Source organism: Balaenoptera musculus, chromosome 17 (assembly GCF_009873245.2).
Source record: "Balaenoptera musculus isolate JJ_BM4_2016_0621 chromosome 17, mBalMus1.pri.v3, whole genome shotgun sequence".
NCBI lineage: Eukaryota > Metazoa > Chordata > Mammalia > Artiodactyla > Balaenopteridae > Balaenoptera > Balaenoptera musculus.
Window position 1 is genome coordinate 35,312,352 of NC_045801.1, and position 25,658 is coordinate 35,338,009.

A 25,658-nucleotide genomic window follows, 5' to 3' on the forward strand; every position below is an offset into this window, starting at 1 on the left:
GCCGTAGAGCCTGAGAGCCACAACTACTGAGCCCACATGCCACAACTACTGAAGCCCGCGCGCCTAGAGCTTGTGCTCCACAACAAGAGAAGCCACCGCAATGAGAAGCCCGTGCACCACAATGAAGAGTAGCCCCCACTTGCCGCTACTAGAGAAAGCCTGCACGCAGCACTGAAGGCCCAACACAGCCAAAATTAAAAATAAATAAATAAATTTATTTTAAAAAAAGGCAAAGGACAAATTGGTGAAAATACTTGCAATAAAATATCATATGAAGTGTTAAATCATTAATATATAAATAATGATTCAAAGGAAAAAAACAACTAACATACCAATAAAGAAATAGACAAGAGCCATGAAATAGGCAATTCACAGAAAAGGACACACAAATGGTTTGAATTAAAATATTGAAATATAGAGTTTGCTTATCAAATTGGCTTTTAAAAAAAAGCTGATTCCCAATTCTGGCCAAAGTAAGGCCATGACACAACAGGGATGTATGGTCAATCAAGGTATCCATCATGGCTTTAGAGCTAATTATTGAAGAATGAGTGATTACAGCTAATCCTGATGGGGTACTTCCTCTGTGGCAGGTGAGTTCTAAGAGCTTTACATAGGTAAGATTTGGATAGTTATAATAGTTTAATCAGATATTTTAAATATGCATTTTTATGTCAAAAAACTTCTTACTACCAAAAGGGAGTAATTATTTCACAGTGCTTCAAGTTTTGAATTGTCACTGATGTTTATAAACCATAGAAATTCATAGAAAGAGAGAGAAAAAATATAGAAATATTTCCTTTGGAAGTCTCTTCAAGATATACTAAGGTTTTGTAGAGTTTTTTGTCTAGATAACATATAATATTTTCAGAAAATAAAGTGTTAAATGCACAAACATGACTTTGTTCAAATGGGTGTGAAATATAAGCAAAAGGCCCCTATTATTCATTTTTATTGTGTCCATGTAAGACATTTTTCTCTGTATTTGAAAGTCTGTACAATATGGTATTTAATGTAAGTAGAAATATGGAAATTCATCTATAAAAATTACAACTCACCAAAGACACACCCCAAGGTTTGTCAAGCAATTTTATTTTTAAATTGGTGTTTTACTTTGTACAATTGCTATGAGAAAAAGGTCTGAAATTAATGTGTTTCAGGATTTATATATGTTCAATGTCAATTTTTAGGAAATAAAGTCACCTGTTTATTATTTTACAGGTATTCTTTGATATGCCAAACCCAAAGGATTAACATAAAACATAGAGTAGCTCTCCATAGAGCCTAGTCCTAGTACCACACCTACGTAAGAAATTTCCTGCCCAGGAGGCTCAGATATCGGCACACCAAAACAATTCTGATAGTATCCAAACTTAGGAGAACCACAGTTCTCATATCTAAAATAAAGTTTTGACTTCACAATGACCCAGGGCAGCTTTGATACATTCAATTAACATAGAGAAGGCATCCTTGAACATGACCTTCCAAGAATTCCTTTCCTTCCTTTGATTATTTCTGACCCAAAGCTTCTAGAAAATATTCTTTTCACTCTCATTAAAGCGCAAAAAAGTCTAGTTCTTCCAGAATAGTATATTTTCTGCAAACACCAAATTTATCATTTGAAAATAATTTCCCCCACTTATATGTTCACTATGGAGTGTTAAATTTGAAAAAAAAAATACGCCTGAGGATTTCCTGATTATATTGTGATCACTTTTGCCACTTCTTAAGAGGGGACGGCTATCTTTATTTTTTTATTTGACACTTAAATTGTTTCTCTTAAATTTATTTTAAGAATGAGGCCTTCAATAAAATGGACAACCTGGAAGAAATGGACAAATTCTAAGAAATGCACAACCTTCCAACACTGAACCAGGAAGAAATAGAAAATATGAACAGACCAATCACAAGCACTGAAATTGAAACTGTGATTAAAAATCTTCCAACAAACAAAAGCCCAGGACCAGATGGCTTCACAGGCTAATTCTACCAAACATTTAGAGAAGAGCTAACACCTATCCTTCTCAAACTCTTCCAAAATATAGCAGAGGGGGGAACACTCCCAAACTCATTCTATGAGGCCACCATCACTCTGATACCAAAACCAGACAAAGATGTCACAAAGAAAGAAAACTACAGGCCAATATCACTGATGAACATAGATGCAAAAATCCTCAACAAAATACTAGCAAACAGAATCCAACAACAAATTAAAAGGATCATACACTATGATCAAGTGGGGTTTATCCCAGGAATGCAAGGATTCTTCAATATATGCAAATCAATCAACGTGATACACCATATTAACAACTTGAAAGAGAAAAACCATATGATCATCTCAATAGATGCAGAGATAGCTTTCGACAAAATTCAACACCCATTTATGATAAAAACTCTCCAGAAAGTAGGCATAGAGGGAACTTTCCTCAACATAATAAAGGCCATATATGACAAAACCACAGCCAACATCATCCTCAATGGTGAAAAACTGAAACCATTTCCACTAAGATCAGGAACAAGACAAGGTTGCCCACTCTCACCACTATTATTCAACATAGTTTTGGAAGTTTTAGCCACAGCAATCAGAGAAGAAAAAGAAATAAAAGGAATCCAAATCGGAAAAGAAGGAGTAAAGCTGTCACTGTTTGCAGATGACATGATACTATACATAGAGAATCCTAAAGATGCTACCAGAAAACTACTAGAGCTAATCAATGAATTTGGTAAAGTAGAAGGATACAAAACAAATGCACAGAAATCTCTTACATTCCTATACACTAATGATGAAAAATCTGAAAGTGAAATTAAGAAAACACTCCCATGTACCGTTGCAACAAAAAGAATAAAATATCTAGGAATAAACCTACCTAAGGAGCCAAAAGACCTGTATGCAGAAAATTATAAGACACTGATGAAAGAAATTAAAGATGATACAAATAGATGGAGCGATATACCATGTTCTTGGATTGGAAGAATCAACATTGTGAAAATGACTCTACTACCCAAAGCAATCTACAGATTCAATGCAATCCCTATCAAACTACCACTGGCACTTTTCACTGAACTAGAACAAAAAATTTCACAATTTGTATGGAAACACAAAAGACCCCGAATAGCCAAAGCAATCTTGAGAAAGAAAAATGGAGCTGGAGGAATCAGGCTCCCTGACTTCAGACTATACTACAAAGCTACAGTAATCAAGACAATATGGTACTGGCACAAAAACAGAAACATAGATCAATGGAACAAGATAGAAAGCCCAGAGATAAACCCACACACATCTGGTCATGCTATCTTTGATAAAGGAGGCAAGAATATACAATGGAGAAAAGACAGCCTCTTCAATAAGTGGTGCTGGGAAAACTGGACAGCTACATGTAAAAGAATGAAATTAGAACACTCCCTAACACCGTACACAAAAATAAACTCAAAATGGATTAAAGACCTAAATGTAAGGCCAGACACTATCAAACTCTTAGAGGAAAACATAGGCAGAACACTCTATGACATAAATCACAGCAAGCTCCTTTTTGACCCACCTCCTAGAGAAATGGAAATAAAAACAAAAATAAACAAATGGGACCTAATGAAACTTAGAAGCTTTTGCACCTGTGTGCAAAAAGGAACGTGTGTGATGAGGAACATACCCATAGGTTTTAAAGTAAGACTGACATATATACACTACCAAATGTAAAATAGATAGCTAGTGGGAAGCAGCCGCATAGCACAGGGAGATCAGCTTGGTGCTTTGTGACCACCTAGAGGGGTGGAATAAGGAGGGTGGGAGGGAGGGAGATGCAAGAGGGAAGAGATATGGGGACATATGTATATGTATAACTGATTCAATTTGTTATAAAGCAGAAACTAACACACTACTGTAAAGCAATTATACTCCAATAAAAATGTTAAAAATAAATAAATAAATAAAATAAAAAAAATAAGAGATAATTGAGGTGACCACCTAGAGAGGTGGTATAGGGAGGGTGGGAGGGAGACGCAAGAGGAAGGAGATATGGGGATGTATGTATATGTATAGCTGATTCACTTTGTTATAAAGCAGAAACTAACACACCACTGTAAAGCAATTATACTGCAATAAAGATGTTTAAAAAAAAAAAAAAAGAATGTGGCCTTAACCTATTTAAGTTGGCTAAGAAGGTAGTTTGAAGGGATATCTTTAGCTTTTCATAATCTCCAACAGTCATTGTCTCCAAGATCATTCCAAACAAGAATTAGTAAAGAGAAAAAAATTCTTAAGAGAATGTGGCTTTATTCTCAAGTTTTGAACAATATATAGTCACTGTCTTCAGCAATATAATTCTTGTCTTTAGAAAGATAATGGAAGTAATTAAATACAGATGTAAAGATATAGACATAAGTATTGATATAAGTACAGCCATACAGCAGATCCTGAATTTTTAAATTCATAAACATGTGTATTTCAATAGAAGTATCATAATATCAAAAAAAGGTAGAGAAGAACTTTATCTTCATCTGCAATCTCACAGGTGCATTAATTAGAAATCAAGCTGGGGAACTATAAATAGTGCAGAATACCATCTGTTTAAAACTCTAGACTGTGACTGAGAAATTTACAGTTTTAAACGGAATAGCTCTTAATTCTTTTGCTTTAGAGGATAATTCAAATTAATCATTTGCATTTACACCCCCATTTGAAAAGTGCAGGAATTAAACTTTTTCTCTTTTTAATTTCCCAGGAGAGAGTTTTGCCTGGATTTTGAAACCAGAGCTACAAATATGATGACAAATTATAGCAAAAAAATTTTTTTTCTAGCTTATCAGAAAAATTAATAGCAGTTAAGGTTAATACACCCTGCTTGTTCCATGAGATTTCTTCCTTATGAGTTTCCTAACACTCAACATTGGGAAACATAAACTAAAAACTACCCACTAGAAACTCTTTACATCACTAGTTTCTTAGAGTCCCTCTCATTCTAGGGCATAGGTGAACAGCAATACAACTCTCTCTATGTATTCTGCATTTTTGCTTTGTTTTGATTTTTAGTATTTATGACCTCAACACTTGAAAAAAATAATTATATGAGTATCCCTTAAGCCCTCTCTTTCCTACTTTCAATTCCAACTATGACATAAAGGTAAATGGATTGCCCAGGGCCTCCATTCAATCCTTTCCTCCCTTTCTCCTTGATCCTAATCTTTCTCCTCCCTTCCAAGAAAGAGATTCACTGAGGGGGATTCTACCATCTCCCTTGAAACTTCTGGAATAAAATAAGGAATTCAAATTGTTTAAACGTTCTCCCACATGTAGTTTAAAAATTCCATGTTGTATGTCATTTGAAAATGCTTTCTTAATGTTTAATATGCTGAATTAAAGATATAAGGAGTATGAGTTTGGAATCAGATGTGGATTTGCATCCAGCTCCTCTACTTTTTCACCGTGTGACTCTGGTGAGTTACTTGTGCTTGCTGGCAGTTTTCTCTTCTACACAACAACTGTGTCTTACTGACTTAACTGTGTCTCCTCTGTATCATGGGGGCTGCCTAACTGTCCCTGAGAGGGCTGTGCTGCTCTGACGAGTAGCACTAATTGAAATCGTCATGACCTGAAAGGTTATCGAGATTTTAGAGACACTGCTATGCCGCATGTCCCTAAACTCAGTGCAGTTCTAGTTAATGTGTTTCCTTCTCTTTTCTCATGACCATCTCTGCCTCTGTTCACAGATGCCCACTTCTTCCTACTCTCTATCTCTGCTAAACTACAACTCAGACATTTTAATGGCATGGTAGATCTTTGATCTACATCTGACTGTAGCACCTTTAAGAGTGCTGGCAATTCTGAATTAGCCATTAACCTCTTTTTCCCCTTCCTCTCCTCTCCCCAGGACCTAATCTGAACTCATACCCTTTTACGTCCAGTTAACACCTATAAGCAGTTGCCAGCTTATTCTATTTTTCATATTCTCTCCCCACCCTACCCAATTTTTAAATAATTGTACTATTTCTACACTGTCAGAACATATCACATTGCCATTACTGTCTCTTCCATCATTTAGAATTAGATCCAAGGTAAATATACACATAATGCTCACCATCAGTCCTTTTATCAATGTCTTTACAGTCATATTGGTGTCTAAAGCTTGTTCTTTAATAGATTCCTCAAGAAGAAATATTCCCTGGATTTTTTGATTGCTTGTTTGTTCGTTGGTGGTTTTGTTTCTTTGTTTTATTTTGTTTTGCTTTTGCCTGTCATCTTTATAATTGAAAGTCAGCTTGGCTGGATATAAAATCCTTGGCTCACATTTTCTTTATTTGATTACTTTAAATATCATTGTCTTCTGACAAGGTGTTGCTGTTGAAAAGTTTGATCATAAAAGTTTCCTTATAAATGACTCCTTATCTACTATAAAATAGATGGCTAATAGGGACCTACTGTGTAGCACAGGGAACTCTGCTCAATGCTCTGTAGTAGCCTATATGAGAGGAGAGTCTGGAAAAGAGTGGATCTATGCATGTGTATGGCTGATTCACTTTGCTGTGCACCTGGAACTAAAACAACATTGTGAATCAACTATATACTCCAGTAAAAATTAGTTTAAAAAAATAAATGACTCATTGTCTATTTTATTTTTCTTAGATGCTCAAAGAATATTTTTAAAGTCATCCTGGGTCAACTTTCCCAGGTGCATCGTAGCCCATTTTAAAATGTATACTTTTTAAGTTTTCCTGATTATCATTTTTAGCATTTCTTCTGTTCCATTGTTTTAGCTTTCTTCCTGAAAGATACATATTATATGTCTCTTGGATCATCTTTACCTCTTTTCTATATCTATGATTTTCTCTTAATTGTTTCTTCATTTCCTCTGATTTTTAAAATTTTGCTCTTTTCCAACTTGTATTTCTATTAAGGCATTCTCTTTTCTTATTTATTCACTTCTGTGTTGCTTGTAGTGTAGTCTTTTCTTCTGAAATATTTTAATCTTTTACTTCTAAATTCTTTCCTGAATTCTACCATATCTCTTTTCAAATCATTCTGTTCTCCAAACACCTCATGTCTGAGTTTTTCAAACTGTGATTTATGTTGCTCTTTATAATTTCCATGATTTTGTTAATTTCAAAAAAAAAAAATTTTTTTTAAAATTATGTTAATTTTAAGCCCATTTTTGGAACATTAGGCTATAGGTTTCACCTGTTTTGTGGGCATGTCTTTCTGGCACGCATCCATTGTCCACAGGAAGTCAGTCTGATATTAATTATTTTTTTCATGAGACTGTATGGGATTCAACTGTTTTCTTTTCTGCTGGTCATTTATAAGTGAAATGAGAGAACTAGGATAATTCTTCTAGCTTCATGGCTCTCATGCTCCTGCTTCAGTTGTGTTCAAAAAGTGATAAAAGAAAATAGTCCTATATTTCCTGAGATCTGCCTACTCTGTATCTTTTCCCCTCTTCCTTTTTATTTGGAACTTCTCTTTCCTTTGAACCTTTGTTTTTGTTTTTGTTCAACTCAACCTGGATTCTACTCCCGGCAGCCTTTTCTCAGAGCAGGATTTTATCCTACCAGGGAGCTTCAATTTATAACTTTCCAGAGTTTATAGAGCCCAGAACACTTCAATGTTCTGTCCCCTTGCACCCACCAGTAAATTGAAGTCTGTACAATCCATCCCCTCCCACCCTAGTTTCACATACTGTCCTCTGATGGCCCACTTCTCTCTCTGGTACCATGGGTCACTTTGGTAGGTTCCCTGTTCTTTGGTCATCAAGTGGGCCCACTACTTTCTCTCACGATGCCGACATCACACAGGTCTTGAAATTGTTGATGTTTGGTCCCATTCACTTTTGGGATTTTGTAAGGGTCTCTTGTCACATAATCACGGGATTTTAATCTTTGCCATTTTAATTGCTCTGTCTTTTATGAGGGGTTTCAGGAAGATTCAAAAACTACATCTTCTCCTGAAGCATGTTTGCTAATGAACTTATTTTAGAGGTGCCATTTCCATTCCAAAAGGCTCTAGCTGAGACCCCATTTAACCCATAAATTAATAGCAGTTACATTGATATGTTCTGGGACAGGATCTATATACCCACTAAAAACAATCTATTATTTATTTCAGTTATCTAACTGAATCAGACTCATAGCACAGTGCAATGTCAATCAGTCATTAAATTAGTGGTAGAATGACTGACTGAAAAAAAAAAATACAGTTGATTGATGACTCCCTAGATATCTAATAGGAACTGAGAATGAAAGATTACCACTCCCACTGTGATTGGTAAGGGATTATTTTGACACCACTAGACAAGAGGAGGTGACAAGGGGGAAATGTCATTAAAGTAATATCTAATAACAAAAATACCTTTATGACAAACTGTCATCTTTACTCACTTTGTCGCAGAAGACCTTGATCTGGCAATAAGCTCTATGAATGGGTTTATTGCTACGATTATTATAACTGTATGTATCAATCTGAATCATCAAAGGAAGTCCTTTCACTCCTTTTTGGGAGGAGAAATCTGTACTCAGGCAATTCACAGTGATGAAAATCTGAGGGAGGAAGAAAGAAAGGAAAAAGTTCACAAGTCACCATAAAAAAGATCTATTTAAAAAAATGCATAAGCCTTAGACTTAAAGTTAAAATATTAAATAAACCTATAAGGACAACTGAAGAATATTTGGATATTCTCACATAAAAACTTACTGAACACATATAACATGATTTATTATATAATTTATAGTTATAAATTTATAAAAATTTTTCTTTTATACTTAATCTTGAAACAGACAATTTAAATTACTTCTCTTTAACTATATTAGCAAAGTCTTACTTATTTTTCAAACATGCATAAGTTAGCTGGGTAAAACGCTGTCTCCTCAATGTATTAAAGCTGTCACTTCTAATAATTATATCAATTTCTCTAATCTCTGACCTGTGAGATAAAAAAAAAAAGAAAGCTACACAACACCTTCCTTTGCACCTTATTGCACTGAAACATAGTTATTTGTTTACACATCTGTCTGTCCTATTTGTATGAGAGTATGAGATTTGAGACAATTTCTTATTATTTTTGTATTACTGGTACTTAACGTAGTGCCTGGCAGAGAATAAGCTTTCAATAAACATCTGATGAATGAGGTCAACGAGTTTATCTAGAAGGCCCACTAGATTGGGAGTCAAAAGCCCCAGGTTTTATTCCCAACTCTAACATTAAGCAGACTTCAGGCAAGTCACTTCTTGTCTTTGGTTTTCAATTTTCCCTTTAACTCATTTTTAAATCCCTCCCTGAAGAACAGAATGTAAATACTAAGATACTTTCATGTTAGTGAAAAAGTAAAAGAAGGGCTGGCAGAGGTAAGACATGGAACAGGAGGAAGGGCAGGTAGTAAAGTCACCTGCGTCCTCATCTTACATCATGAGATATCAAGAAAGACAACAAAAATGACATGAATCCGAAAAAATGGAAACTCAAGCAAATAATTAAAGATTATAGCACTGCCCAACAGAACTAAAAATAATAATTTTATTATGAAATATTGGCAGTAATAGAAAGAGAAGTACAAACGACTAAATTTATCCTCCTTTTCTATAGTGTGTAGATGTCAATATATACCATTTAAAGTTGATTTATCACAGACTAGGGATATAAGGACAGCACCTAGATTTATGTGGTAACTACATGAATAGTAAGAGGCAGTCTTTGGGAAAAAACAGGCATACTGTATTATATCCTTGATACTACTTCCATTTAATACCATATGTATTACTTGTATTTAACAGAAAACTTTAAACTCACTGTTTTAAAATTGTACAGTTATTTATCCTGAAAACCATTTCATTGGATGTATTATCTGACTCTTGTTTTATTTCATCCCCTTGGAAGTTTTATTCACCTTCAAACCCTTGACCTGAAGCCTTTCAACACCCCAGAGAAGAACCCTGCAGAAAGCAAAGAGCCACTGCCATGAGCCGCATTTTAAAGGCCATTCAAATTTTTGACCTAATTCATTTTAAGTCCTATGCCTGTAGACCTTTGGTAATTTATACAACCAGATCTCTCATTTTTAGTGCTATATCTACGTAAAGATCATTTTAATCATTTAATTTTTGAGCCCCTTACTTGGCGACGAGAAACACATTAGCAAGGCACCACATCAATAGCAGTCAAGGCCAGATACAGGTTTCAGTGACATGCTAATCACAACAACTGTGGACATCATGCCACAGGATCTCACTTCTCCAGCTGCATCTGAAAATGAGTGCCTAAAGATGATCTAACATTGAATATGGTCATTTTATTTATTCATTTCTTTTATTCATTCACTCATTCATTCTTTCTATAAATATCAACACAAGTCCACAGTAGGTCAAACTCAATATTAGAAACTGGGGATACAGAAGAAAGTAGATCCCAGCCTCATGAAGCTGACAGTCCAAGGGGAAGGCCAATGAGTAATCCAGCAATGACCAACACAAGGTGGTCAGGGCTCCCCTGAGAGAGATGAGTACAGAGGCCATGAGAACACAGAACAGAGCACTGAACATGGAGGACGCAAGCGAAATACAAAACCCACAGAGACACTGGGCTAAGACCAGGGATTCCATAAATATCTGTTTATTATTTAGGAATGGTAAAGACAAAGAGTAACTACAGACGCAAATGTCAAATGGTTTAGGAGAGCTGAGTGATGAAGACCACTCAGAAAGAATACGCCGTGCCTGTTTCTCCTACCGAACTTCCAGGGTAAAAGTAGACAGAAAATGCTGTCTACTGCTCCTGGAGATGCCCTAACAGCAGAGAACATTCATTCATGCCACAAATATTTTTAAGTAGCTACCACACCCCTGAGACTGTGCTGGTTACTAGCACAGATGCACCAATTATGGTCCCTGCAATCACAGAAGTTGGAGGCTAGATGGGAAAGGAAGACAACACGATGGTGCTCTAAAGGTTACAATAACTTCATCAAACCCCGATCATTAGGTCAAAAGATAAAAGCATACTTTTCCGGGAACACTTGACTTCTTTTACTGTTATTGTCATTATTGACAATGGGGTTATCTTGGCCAGAAGCTATAAATAAATACAGCTTTATGTCAGCAAATCAAATGATCACTCTGGGATCAAATGACGTGGTTGTTCCTACCGAGGGCTACGTATTTCATGGAGAAATCTTCCTGTTGGTGGGTGTAATCCACAGGGTCCTCAGCCAGACTGGTTTTTTCCCTCACCCTCATAAAGCCTGCCTAGTCCTGCAGCAGCCAGAAGAGAAAAGTGTTCTGTATTTCCTAAGCTAATAGGATTCATGGTTGGGCTTACTGATATATCCATACGTCACTCACAGCGGACATACACTCAGACAGGCAGGAAGCAATATTAATTGTGGCCTTGTCAGCTCCAAGTCTCAATTAAGAAAGCTTAGCTGATGGAACATGTATTTTTATAAGGGCCACTTGAGTAGGACAGATCCATTGAAATAATAGATGCTTACTGGCGATATCCTACAATACATACACGAAATCCTCCTTGGAGGAGTTGTAACGATTAGCCATCCAGTAGACAAGGTCTTAAAGGTGAAATGAGCTACAACACACTGGACTCTACCACTAGGAGACACTTAGACTTAGGTCCTCTTAATGTAGACAAGGTCTTAAAGGTGAAATGAGCTACAACACACTGGACTCTACCACTAGGAGACACTTAGACTTAGGTCCTCTTAATGTAGACAAGGTCTTAAAGGTGAAATGAGCTACAACACACTGGACTCTACCACTAGGAGACACTTAGACTTAGGTCCTCTTAATGTAGACAAGGTCTTAAAGGTGAAATGAGCTACAACACACTGGACTCTACCACTAGGAGACACTTAGACTTAGGTCCTCTTAATGTAGACAAGGTCTTAAAGGTGAAATGAGCTACAACACACTGGACTCTACCACTAGGAGACACTTAGACTTAGGTCCTCTTAATGTAGACAAGGTCTTAAAGGTGAAATGAGCTACAACACACTGGACTCTACCACTAGGAGACACTTAGACTTAGGTCCTCTTAATGTAGACAAGGTCTTAAAGGTGAAATGAGCTACAACACACTGGACTCTACCACTAGGAGACACTTAGACTTAGGTCCTCTTAATGTAGACAAGGTCTTAAAGGTGAAATGAGCTACAACACACTGGACTCTACCACTAGGAGACACTTAGACTTAGGTCCTCTTAATGTAGACAAGGTCTTAAAGGTGAAATGAGCTACAACACACTGGACTCTACCACTAGGAGACACTTAGACTTAGGTCCTCTTAATGTAGACAAGGTCTTAAAGGTGAAATGAGCTACAACACACTGGACTCTACCACTAGGAGACACTTAGACTTAGGTCCTCTTAATGTAGACAAGGTCTTAAAGGTGAAATGAGCTACAACACACTGGACTCTACCACTAGGAGACACTTAGACTTAGGTCCTCTTAATGTAGACAAGGTCTTAAAGGTGAAATGAGCTACAACACACTGGACTCTACCACTAGGAGACACTTAGACTTAGGTCCTCTTAATGTAGACAAGGTCTTAAAGGTGAAATGAGCTACAACACACTGGACTCTACCACTAGGAGACACTTAGACTTAGGTCCTCTTAATGTAGACAAGGTCTTAAAGGTGAAATGAGCTACAACACACTGGACTCTACCACTAGGAGACACTTAGACTTAGGTCCTCTTAATGTAGACAAGGTCTTAAAGGTGAAATGAGCTACAACACACTGGACTCTACCACTAGGAGACACTTAGACTTAGGTCCTCTTAATGTAGACAAGGTCTTAAAGGTGAAATGAGCTACAACACACTGGACTCTACCACTAGGAGACACTTAGACTTAGGTCCTCTTAATGTAGACAAGGTCTTAAAGGTGAAATGAGCTACAACACACTGGACTCTACCACTAGGAGACACTTAGACTTAGGTCCTCTTAATGTAGACAAGGTCTTAAAGGTGAAATGAGCTACAACACACTGGACTCTACCACTAGGAGACACTTAGACTTAGGTCCTCTTAATGTAGACAAGGTCTTAAAGGTGAAATGAGCTACAACACACTGGACTCTACCACTAGGAGACACTTAGACTTAGGTCCTCTTAATGTAGACAAGGTCTTAAAGGTGAAATGAGCTACAACACACTGGACTCTACCACTAGGAGACACTTAGACTTAGGTCCTCTTAATGTAGACAAGGTCTTAAAGGTGAAATGAGCTACAACACACTGGACTCTACCACTAGGAGACACTTAGACTTAGGTCCTCTTAATGTAGACAAGGTCTTAAAGGTGAAATGAGCTACAACACACTGGACTCTACCACTAGGAGACACTTAGACTTAGGTCCTCTTAATGTAGACAAGGTCTTAAAGGTGAAATGAGCTACAACACACTGGACTCTACCACTAGGAGACACTTAGACTTAGGTCCTCTTAATGTAGACAAGGTCTTAAAGGTGAAATGAGCTACAACACACTGGACTCTACCACTAGGAGACACTTAGACTTAGGTCCTCTTAATGTAGACAAGGTCTTAAAGGTGAAATGAGCTACAACACACTGGACTCTACCACTAGGAGACACTTAGACTTAGGTCCTCTTAATGGAGAAAGGTCCTCAGAAGAAGATCCAGTGGGCCTTCTTTGATTCATGGCATCCTGATTCCATAAGAAGTAAACAACACGAGAATCTGCCTTCTCTGCTACACTGTGTTGCCAGCTCCCAGAGTTATCCTAACAAGCAGGGATTTTATAATAGGGTTGGCACTGCTTTCTTCTTGCCTGGCTGTCTGACCCAATAGCAAAGCACAGTCTATGTGCCTGATGATATCAATCACAGTTTCGCTGTGCTGCACTTAAAACCTGAATGGTTGAACTTTAACTGCAATTGCGGGGGTTGGGAAGGCATGGAAGGACATTAACTAAAACCTCGGCTTGGGACTGATAAGCATTAATTTGTTTCATCTTGCAAACCCAACCATGTCTGAGCTCTATACCCAGCAGGCAAATGTGACAACAAATTTCTTGGAAGTTTATCTACAAAGCACTGTTTGTAAATGTGTATTACAGAAACGTAGGGAAAAGGTATGCTTTCCCTCACCAATGTTCATCCAAATGTCAAGCACAGAAAGTTCTTTTTAACTTTAGTAGAAGCCCTAAATATGTAAAGAAATGCCATGAACAATTGGTCTGCCAACCAAGAGTCATAAATGTTATTTTCCTATAATTCTTACAGCACATAATTTATTTTTTAGAAAAATTTTAATTGAATCAGGTGTATCCAGGCAGATAATAATAGATACAATTTTAATTTTGTCATTGGTTCAAAAATTGATTCAGATAGAAAGAGCATTTGTAAAGGTACCAAGACCTTTCCAGAAATAGAGGCAGTCTCATGAAAACTGATAATTTTTAATAAAATCATTTTTTGACACATGAATTGCAATTCCCATTTTGTAGTTCCTACACAAGAAAGTGACTTTACCCAGGTTATAATACCTCTCAGTTGTGCATTATGTGTGTAGTAAGATTTATTAAAATAAATACAGATTAATGGGCTTTAGAATTACTGCATTAACTTGATTATTAACTCCCAAGATTTTTCTGAGAGCTTGCCATTAAAATAAATAGGCCAATCTTGATTTACAAAGCAATTTGGGATTTAAAAAATCATAAGGTCCATGATTTGATGGAAATTGTTTATTTTCCTCTTTAAACAATTGTAATTTGTATTTTCAAGAAGATCCTCTGATTAGAGACTAAGAAAGCTACTTATTTCCTAAGGTTGAGACTCTTAAGAGCTCTCTTACAAGAAATTGCACACACATTAGCTTCCAAATTACAGACATGGCATATAGCAAGAAATCAGCATTTTCACTGTAAAATGCAAACAATATATTAGTACGTTAAGTGTGCTCTTGCCAGTTTCCATACTCTATTTTCTTTCTGGTTCTTAGAATTATTAAAGACCTTATAGATGGTTTTCTCACATTTCAGCATTTTTTCCCATTCATATGATTGCATTTGGTACAAATGCAAAGCTAAATTGAGACAGAAAGATAAACTAAAAGTAAATAATATTAACATGAAATCTCAGTCTTGGGCAATTATTCATTTCCTCCATGCGTTAATTCATCAAATATTTATCAAATATCTTCTCTCTGTGCCTGGCATCATGCTATGAGGTGGGACACAAGAATGCTGAGATTCCCTGCCCTCAGAGAGTTTGCGATTTTGTTGAGGATCTAAGAAAGTCCTAGATTTCCTGACACCTCCATTATATAAATATAGCTCCTTTAGGGAATGATTTAAAACCTGAGAATAGATTTCTTCATTTTCTCCTACAGATGCTGTGGGTATGCACAGATACGCTTTTGGCTTACTCACATATTCTACCACATGTTCCATATTCCTTTAGTACTCAATATTCTCCATTGCCAGAATACGCCAAGCTTGTTCCCCGTTGCCAGTCTTTGCTATGTGCTGTGCCCTCTACCTCCAAGGCTGCCCCAGGATCATCAGTGCCCACTCCTTCTTCTCATTCAGGTTTCAGTCCAATGTCAACTCTTCAGCAATCCCCACCTTGGCCATCTAGAGTTGTCTTCCTCCCCCTTCTCCCACCTCTGCCCATGACGAGTAGCACACCCTACCACGCTGCTCTTTTCTCGTTGCTTCATAGTACTGAACGTCATTTGGATTTATCTTGTTTCTCTGTTTAGTGCGTAATTATCTGTCTGCTCCATGTGATTCTAAACCCATAAGACGAGGGCCCTTGTCTGCCTCAAGCTCACTCTACTCCCAGTGCCAGGCCCATGGGAGATATTCAACAAATATCTGTCCAATGAATGAAGAGAAAGTTACTTTTCTAAATACACATTTCCCTCTTTATCCATGTTCTTGCTTTCATAAGCAAAACATCCTAAGAGTCAGGATTGCTCTGTGTAGCTGAAGTTGTCAAGATAATACAGCAGAGTTAGCTGCTCTGACCACATTTATCCTCAAAAAAATGTTATCTATCTGTATATCAACGAACACAAGTCAAGCACCAATTATAGAATCAGTATGAATGTATGTATGTACATATGCATGTATGTATTGATACGTGTATATATGCTACTGAAGATGCTATATACAGATGCTACAGGAGATATCGAAATCTGTGGTAGGGCCCTGCCCTCAAGGAAGAGGGGAGATATAACATCTCTCAATACACTGGTGGAGTGTATAGAAGTAGGAACTAAGTTGAATATCTCAGGCTGTACATACTGTAAGAACTCGAAAAAAAGGAGAGAGCTCAACAAGGGAAGATTTCCTATAGGTGTCCTGAGCTAGAAAAAAAGAGAGATGGAGGAGAAGAAAGTGCATCCTGGCTCTCAAAAGAGGGAAGAGACCAGCCTAGTGGGAGGTTCAGAGGGAGCCTGAATAAAAGGCAGCTGGGGAGAGAAGAGGCCAACCAAGATGCTTGTATCACTGTGATCAAGTCATGAACACTTGATGAGGTCAAGGGTGTATCACTGAGGCCAAGGGCAGATAGAACTGTGGTCCCAGTATCCAACATCCAAGTTACCAAGAGGACAGAGTGAGGACTAAGAAAAGACCCTCAGGATCAGAAGTAGAGGGTCTGCACCCCTTCTGGAGGCCAGACTCCCGGAGGGAAGGACAGGAAGCTAGATTGCTGGGGCGAGGGATCCAGGACACCAAGGTGGAGAGGGAGCACCTCAGCTGGGGAGTCTGGCAGAGGCAGGAGGCTGGGCAGGAACACGGGCAGCGGGGCCACGCAGAGGTGTTCTTCCAGGATGGACAAGGTGTTCACACAGCAAGAGAGGATGAACGTAAGGCTATGGGAGGAGGCTCTGTGGGAGCTAAGAGCCCCGGAAGCAGGGATTAAATGGGATCAACTCACAGGAGAAGTTTTGTAAGAGGAAAGAGCTTTCTATGAAGCTGGAGGGCGAAATGAGAGGAAAGCACAGCAAGAAAAGAAAAAGGTACAGGAGACTCAAAATTATGTCCCTGGTGCAAACCCTGACACTATGGCCTTGGACTAATTGAACCTTTCTGGGCCTCATTTGTCTCATCTTTTAAATAGGTATAGCAATCCCTAGCTTGCTACTGTGACACTTTAAAATGAGATCACGTTTTTAAACTGTAAAGTGCTATGAAAATCTGCGGCAGCTTCCTGTGACCACCACGATCTCCATCTTCTCAGATACCTGGTCACCCAGCCAGCCCTACTCTCTGACTCCAAGCTCCTCCTCACCCTCACGGCACAGTCCACAAAGCCCCATACATATTACCTCCCCAACTGTCCCACCAGGCTCGCTTCCTCAGCGGCCCCCTGGCCCCCAGTTCAAGCTCTCCTTCTGACCAGACTACTCTAAGAGCTTCCTGTTCGGATTCTCTCTCAAGGCATTTTGTGATGTTCTCCCCAAATGATTCCAAAGTAGATTCGTTATATTCACAGAACTCGAATAGAGAGATATCTTATGAAGGTGAATTGATTTTTAAAACATAAAATCTATCTCTGTGGGACACTTTTAAGGGGTAGTGTCATAGGCTTTGGTGGGGAGAGAGCAAGTGCGAACTCTCTCGGGCAGAACCTTCATTGCTCTGCCAATGACCAGTCTCTGCCACTCAGCTCTGTCACCTGAACAGGTCTTGTGAAACAGCACCTCAAGACAAGGAAAAATTTGGACATTGTGTAACAATGGGTTGGCCTGTTTCATAAATAACGAGCTCTCAGTCAGAGTAAGAATTTACGCAGAGACTGAAAGAGCCACTCACTCAAATTTCTGATCATTTGTTATTATTTTAAACCCTTTCTGTTCATGTTTAATACTTAAAACTTGTTTTGAGTTTGTAATATCTGAATCCAGCACAAAGTTCAAAAGGGCAAACATGGAAACTACACCCCCTCCCCCACCAGCATTGTTCCCCAACCAACAGTTTCTTGAGTATCCTTCACACTTTCTTGTGCATCCTTCTAGAAACAAGCTATGCAAATTCATATCCTTTTCTTTTCTATACAAATGGTAGCACAGTAAACACACAGTTCTGCAGCCTGCTTTCTCCATTTGACAAGATATTTTGAAGACAGCTCTTTCTTTTTCTTTTTGAAAAGAACCATGATTATGGAATAACAATTTCTTTAACATGAAGCTGTTTCTAGTCTTTTCATCTTGTAAACAATGCTGCAATGCATGCTTTCAACGTGAGCACATATAAATTACCAGCCGTAAGTAAAGGCCATGTCACCCACTATTTTGAATCTGACTTTGGACTTCACTGTTCTACTGAGATTGCTTTCTTCCAGGTCAGCCTTCTCAGTAGCGTCCTTATAAGCAGGGGTCTGCAACCAGGAGGCCCTGTTACAACATGTTAAGACTCTGCCCCTTTGGAGTTTCCAGTGCAGTAGGTCTGAGGTAGGAGGTCCGAGCATCTGCGTTTCTAACAATTTCCCAAGTTGCTGCTGCTGCTGTTTGTAGAGGCTCAGGCTGTGAGAAACCACTGCCTACAACACCCACTGCACTGGCCACTTCCTCCTCTCCCCCATCCTTCTGTCCTCTCCTTCCCGACCACCCTTTCCTTCTCTGGTTCCTCTTCCTCCACCTCCCCTAAATGGGTGGGTCTAAAGTTCCCACCTTAACCCTCTTTCGCCCACCCTCCAATTCTCTCCGCGGCATCTCACCCCTTCTCCTGGCGTCTCTCGTCCCCTCCTTACAGCCCACTCGAAATTCTCTCCCGAGCTCCACCACCCCCAGCTCTTCTTCTGCAGTCAGTCTCTGCACCTTTGAGCGTCCCGTCCTTCCACCTGGCTCCCCTTTCCAACCCACACTCGTCTGAATTCCACCCGACCCTGAAGACATAACTCCCGTGCCACACCCTCCCTCGAATCTTCCTTGATCCCACAGAACGGCGCCCTCTCTACGTGCGGAAGTCTTTAGTAGAGAAGTGTGTGTGTGTGTGTGTGTGTGTGTGTGTGTGTGTATGTGTGTGAGAGAGAGAGAGAGAAGGGAAAGCAAATCTGGCAAGAGACTAACAATGAGTCAATCTAGGTGAAGGGTATGTGGTAAGAACTGTATTATTCTTTCAACTTTTCATTTGCAATTTTTTACATAAGAAATTGGGAAAAATTTTTAAATAGAAAACTTAATAGAAATGTTTTATAAAAATAAAAACAAATTAAAAAATGAACTTATTTACAAAACTGAAATAGACTCACAGACACGAAAAACAAACTTATGGTTACCAAAGGGGATGGCAGGGCGGGGGCGGGGTGGGGGGCAGGGGAGGGATGAATTAGGAGTTTGGGATTAATATATACACGCTACTAGATATAAAATAGATAACCAACAAGGACCTACTGTGTAACACAGGGAATTATATATCTTCTAATAACCTATAATGGAAAAGAATCTGAAAAATATATATGTATATATATATATATATAACTGAATCACTTTGATGTACACCTGAAACTCTGAAACTAACACAACATTGTAAATCAACTATACTTCAATTTTAAAAATGGTTTAAAAAAATAAAGTTACCAAAAAGCTCCTGGCTACTAATCTAGTAGGTGGATGCTTATTTGTGCTCAAGAAAATAAATCTTTTTATTTTGTGATTAAAAAAAAAATAAAAAACAGGGCTATCTCCCTCTCCAGAACTCTCCTGGCCCTTTAATTCTGTTTTCATCAGAGTCTTTGTCACTTTCTTCCTCATGTTACAGTCATTTACAGATACGTCTGAGTTCTCGGCCCAGCCAAAATGTCCTCTGAGAGCAGCAGACACTCTGCTTGGCTGGTGTGCCTGTAAATTCCCACTGCCTGGCCCAGCACATGATGTGCAGCAGGCAAGCTGCTTGGAGGGGACGACTGTACCTTTGCCACAGATAACAGAGAAGATACTATGACTACGTCCTCCCAAGGCAAAAAGGTACCATGGAAAGAGCACATGCTTCAGACAGACATTACCAGGGTGGGAATCCCAGCTCTGCTGTGCATTCATTGTGTAAGCTCCCTGGACTTCAACCTCTTCATTATTTAAATGAAAAATGATATCCACTTAAAGTATGAATATCGCATAAGGTATATAAAGCACCTGGCAGAGTGCCTGGTATATGGTAATCACTGAATAAATACTAGCCATGGTACACACACACACACACACACACACACACACACACACACGTCAGTCTATGAAATCCAAGTATGCGATCTCAGTCTCTGCATACACACAGCGGTTGATACATGTGAGTTACAGAGCCCTCGGGAGAATTCAGGCCAGAAACCATGGATACTCCACATTCTAACAAAAGATCAAGCCGTAGATAGCTTGGATGAGATGGTTTCCAAAGATTATTCCTTCTATATATGAATTAACTCCAGCTTTATAGCTTTTCCTGCCATCCATTACCTTATAAAACTGGAACAAAGGCGTGGCTTTAAGTTCAATACCAAAGACTCCAGCAAATGTTTACCTTTCCCTTTTAAAGCTTCCTTCACCCACACCACGCCCCAGCAAACGCATAAAAATGCCATTTGCCCTGCTTTGCAGTGTGTATCTCAACCTTTCAAGACCCCTCCCAGGAGCCTTCCCCACCCCTTCTTTACTCTGGAGAGCATGGAAGATGCCCTATAATATTCTCTATTCTGCCATATGATGACCTGCTGAAACCTGGGCTCTATTTAGTCAAAACATTAGGATATAACTTCTTCTTTATCAGTAATATCCATCAACTCCACTGCACCCTGGACTGTCTTGTAAGCAGAAAGGGGACTCCCTGGACTGCGGATGGGAGGTGGAGGTCAGGGAAACAAACTAGGTCATGAACCCATGGGGCACTCAGGAGTATGGCTTCCTTTGGCCGGTCCTTTGGGTTCTCTTTTCATCTTGAAAATCAATATTTACACATATCCCCTTCTCCCTGGTGTCCAGCACTGGAGTTTGGCAGAAAGAGAATACAGTCCATTTAGAAGCATCCCCTTGGAAGGCATGATTCGTCAAGACTAGCGAAACTGTAACTTTCTAAAGCACTTTGCTTGACACACAGTGGAGCTCCATAAAAACTGATTAAATCTTCTAGACCAAAAAGAAATGTTGAGAGAGAGAGAAAAGGAAGGAGGGTGAGATAAATTTGGGACAATTTTAATGGGTCTGCTGTGATTTGGTACTAAATGTCGAAACAGTCTTTCAATGAGCATTACCATATTTTCCACAAAGAGAGACTGAATAATTTACAGGGTACAAGAAGGTTAGAACACTTACATTTTCTCTAGTTTACTGCCTTTGCATAGGCTGTGATCAAAGCACTGCCATTTGCACCATCCTGTCTTTGAAGCTACTAACATTCAGATCTGAGGACTGAGAGGCTGTTTCCTACCCGTTAGCAGCTGATAAAGAGCTAGGTTTGGCTTGCTGACCACTTGTTGTACCTTGAAAAGACAGCACTGGGAAGAGAAAGGGCTGAACCACACAGGAAGAAACCTGGACTTAACATGACAGAAGTAAGTCACCCGATCTGAGAGCTTTATTTATGTCTCACAATATGAAGCAATTCATGACACGGGCCCCATCAAATGCCCTTATGTCCAGGGCAGCTGCAGGGCAGTGCTGGGGCATTCAATCAACTTCATTTTCTTCCTTAAGGATAGAATTGCAAATCTGGAAGAGAACTTTTTACTCCCAGCTTTCACTTTTGTTTTTCTGCTCAGCCAGCTGATTCCTCTCAGCACATCCATGTTTCCACCCCTCAGACTGGGTCTCAGTTCTCAAATGACATCTCCTTGGTATTAGTGCAAAATCAGATACAAAGGCAAGAAATAAGGCAAAAATATTAAGGGAAATAGGGCCTAGAGGGAATATCAACATGCATCTTCTCATCTGGCATTTTCTCTCAATTTAAAAAATTACATGGAAACTGAATCACTGCGCTGTACACCAGAAACTAACAAAGCACTGCAAATCAACTATACTTCAATAAAAAAAAAATTACATGAAAATCTCTTTTGTAAATGCAATTCATTTATAGCATCCAAAGGGACCCAAAGTGAGAGGAATCTATCTATAAAATAAATATTGCAGGGCTTCCCTAATGCCTCAGTGGTTGAGAATCCGCCTGCTAATGCAGGGGACACGGGTTCAAGCCCTGGTCCGGGAGGATCCCACGTGCTCCGGAGCAGCTGGGCCCATGTGCCACAGCTACTGAGCCTGTGTGCCACAACTACTGAAGCCTGTGTGCCTAGAGCCTGTGCTGTGCAACAGGAGAAGCCATCCCAATGAGAAGCCCGTGCACCACAACGAAGAGTAGCCCCCGCTCGCCTCAACTAGAGAAAGCCCGCGTGCAGCAACGAAGACCCAAGTTAGCCAAAAATAAATAAATAAAATAAATAAATTTAAAAAATAAATAAATAAATATTGCTTATGTGTAAATATTTACTTCCAATTTACCAGCTTGGTAAATGTGGCTTTTCATTTACTGTATTTCTTAAGTTGCAAACGTAAAGCAGGGAGCCATTGTGTGCCTTCTGCAACCTTCATTTTCTCGAATAATAATCGTCATCCTTGCTTCGAATTTTTTCATGCTGTGCTTCCTACATGGTATTGCAGAAAAGAGTAAGGAACAGTCTTCACTGTTCATAACAGGAAAAAACCAAAACATAAAGGAAAAGTGTACAGAAATAATGTAAATGAGTGTGAAAATGAAATTCAGGATACCAGGGAAAGGAGCTAGAGAGAAGTGGGGAAAATGGAGAATAAATGTGTAAGGTATGGAGAAGAAAACACTGCTATGTCTCAGAGCTGCACTACTAGAAAGCATGCACTGATCTTCAATTAACCCAGAGCGAGGTCATAATTAGGCAAATGAGATCACTAATGTTAGGCTAATACACACACATACACACACACTCAGATGAAGAGGGCAAGGAATCCAAACAGTCCTCACTCCCGTATGCATTCTGGTCAATAATATGTATGACATCAACTGGTAATGTACCAGGGCAACCAAAGACATGGATAGGAAGAGACCTGTGTGCTGGCAGTGTTGGGTCAGTGAGCCCATCTTTGTTGGTGGGGATGGGGGAGATGGGTGGCAAAAGCAGGGTGACTTGATAGAATTGCTTTGCTCAAGGAAATGAGATTCATTTGATTTCTTTCTTTCTAGGTTGTACCCTATAAATTTCTTTGAGAAGGAAAATCATAGCATTCTTTGGTCTAAAAAAAAATGACAGATATCCCTCTGTTGGGATGGTTTAAGAACACGGACTCTGGACTCAGAGGGACATGGTTCAAAGTCCACCTTTTCCACTTGCCCAATCTTGCAGAGCCTGCTATGAAGAAAGTTGATATTTAGTGGAATCAGAATCTGAGATGCACAGGGAAATGATCCACGATGTCTCTCAGCCTCTCTACTTCCCGCCTCACCCCAACCAGTTTTCAGCCCTGCCCACCCCCAGTTTCACCATAAAAATCTGTTAACAGGGATGAAAATATGCCTTATCTGTGTCCTTGACTCTCTCTAAAACTGTAACAACTTCCGGTCTGAAAGTTCCTCCCAAATACCAAAACGCAGGAAGAACGTTTCCCACCTGATCTTGCAAAGCAGAGGGCCTGACAGCTCCTCTCTCAAAGCCCCTCCTGCAACTCAAGAGAGAGAGAGTGGGGTGGCGGGGGGTGGGGGGGTGGGGGTTAGGCCTCCCTCCAGAGCGCAGTCACTCTGCTTCCGCAAGCAGAGGTGCTGGGCTAGAGTAACACAGGGCAGACAGAGCTCCGTATTACTGAATTATAATACATTTTCTTTTTAAATCATAGAGACAGGGGAATGGGCTAGGAGTGGATTTACTTGTTTGCTTGATTATTTAGCAGTGCTGGTAGTGAGGGAAGAGGAACATTTCACTGACTCAAGATCATTCCGAAAGGCTTAGCAGCAGAGGGTTCATGGAAATAGGCCTCCTTCATCTCAGGTAGTTTATAAACCACGAGAAGGGTGAGGCATAGAAACAGGGGGAAATTGGTATGGTGTTCCAGTGAAAAGACACGAAAAAGAAACTCGTTCCTCAGAGCACTAAGTAATATCTTAACGCTCAAGTAATTCTCTGTGGTCACATGAGAGAGGCCTTTGTAGCACGTCGAGGTTGGTTTAATCTTGAAATCAGTGTGAACGGAGAAAAAGGCTCTGGGCACAAATAAGGGGCCTGGTTTCAAGAATCTCCTTAGAAATCGGGGAGAAAGGGGAGCGTATAATTAGGGTTTGTGTGCCCCCGCTCTGGGGGTGATGTCATCACCGGCGCTCGGTGCCAGGAATCTGAGCTCACCACCCTTCAATAATTCAATAGGGGCTTGCCTGGGAACTTCTCATCTCGGGGATTAGTGACCAACAAATCTACTCTGTGGGTACCTGCGTTTGGCTGAGGGGAGAAAGAGGAATCGAAATGACCTTGTAAGTGGGAGTCATGTGAAAGAATGCAGCCCTGTGGGGCTCCCACTAGACTCATACGGATGGGACCTTAATACTTTGTCAGCCCCTCCCTGTTCCGCTTCCCGCCATTCTCCAGCTGAGAAACTGAGGCTCAGAAGGGGGAAGGCACAAAGAGGGCTATTCCCGCGCCCGGAGGGTACCTGGGTGCCTGAGCCCCATTCCAGCGCTTTGTTTTCTCTATCACGCTGTGCCCCAACCTCATCAACCTCCAAGCTCCCACCAGCGTGGATGCTGAGAACCTCACTCGCCTGGATGCCACCTGAGTCATTCCCAGGGGCCCAGGGACCCCGGTTCACGTTACAGGAGCTTCCAGACTGCACAGACCCTGAGGGGAAACGAATGTCCTGCCGGAGACTCTTTCTGCTGCGGGCGTCATTGTGCAGAGACGCTGTAGCACAACCAGCAAAACCGGTTCTGGGAGGAAGAAGTCTGCAGTAGTTCTGCCAGAACCGTGCTGCCCTTGAGACTGGCAATCTGCAGTTAATCCCGCAACCTCATTTTTTTTTTTAACACCTTTATTGGAATATAATTGCTTTACAATGGTGGGTTAGTTTCTGCCGTATAACAAAGTGAATCAGCTATTCATATACGTATATCCTCATGTCTCCTCCCTCTTGCGTCTCCCTCCCACCCTCCCTATCCCATCCCTCTAGGTGGTCACAAAGCACTGAGCTGATCTCCCTGTGCTATGCGGCTGCTTCCCACTAGCTATCTATTTTACATTTGGTAGTATACATATGTCCATATGTACATATACATATACACATACATATACATATGTACATATGCCACTCTCTCACTTCGTCCCAGCTTCCCCTTCCCCCTCCCCATGTCCTCAAGTCCATTCTCTACGTCTGCGTCTTTATTCCTGTCCTGCCCCTAGGTTCTGTTAACACCTTCCCTGGCCAAACTTTTCCTGTAATTAAATTAAACTAGATGATTAGAGTTTCACGTTCTTTCCTTTCTTCTGTTCCTGCTAAACAAGAGGTAAGAATAGAATATAGGTCAGCAGCAAAAGAAAAGAGTAGTGTTCTGGAAAAATCCATAAATTTTGTCATCAGGCCTTATGATGCATATGTGGGAAGACTAACAAATACGGGACTGTTTTATTTTTTTAATAAATGCACCCAAACCAAATATCCAAATAGAAGCTATCTTGGGAAGACACACAGATCTCTCAAA

The 25,658-nt window shown here is 39.8% G+C and overlaps 1 protein-coding gene across 4 annotated transcripts in view; it reads right to left on the reverse strand.

Moving 5' to 3' along the window:
- GRHL2 (grainyhead like transcription factor 2) overlaps window positions 1-25,658 on the reverse strand; it is a 173,426-nt gene that overhangs the window by 39,377 nt on the left and 108,391 nt on the right. For all 4 annotated transcript variants that reach the window (XR_005017027.1, XM_036830297.1, XM_036830296.1 and 1 more), the window contains exon 9: window positions 8,365-8,523. Coding sequence is in view for 3 of the 4 variants with exons in the window: in XM_036830297.1 (XP_036686192.1) it covers window positions 8,365-8,523 (159 nt within the window). In the remaining variant the exon portion in view is untranslated. The remainder of the gene's footprint in view (window positions 1-8,364; window positions 8,524-25,658) is intronic.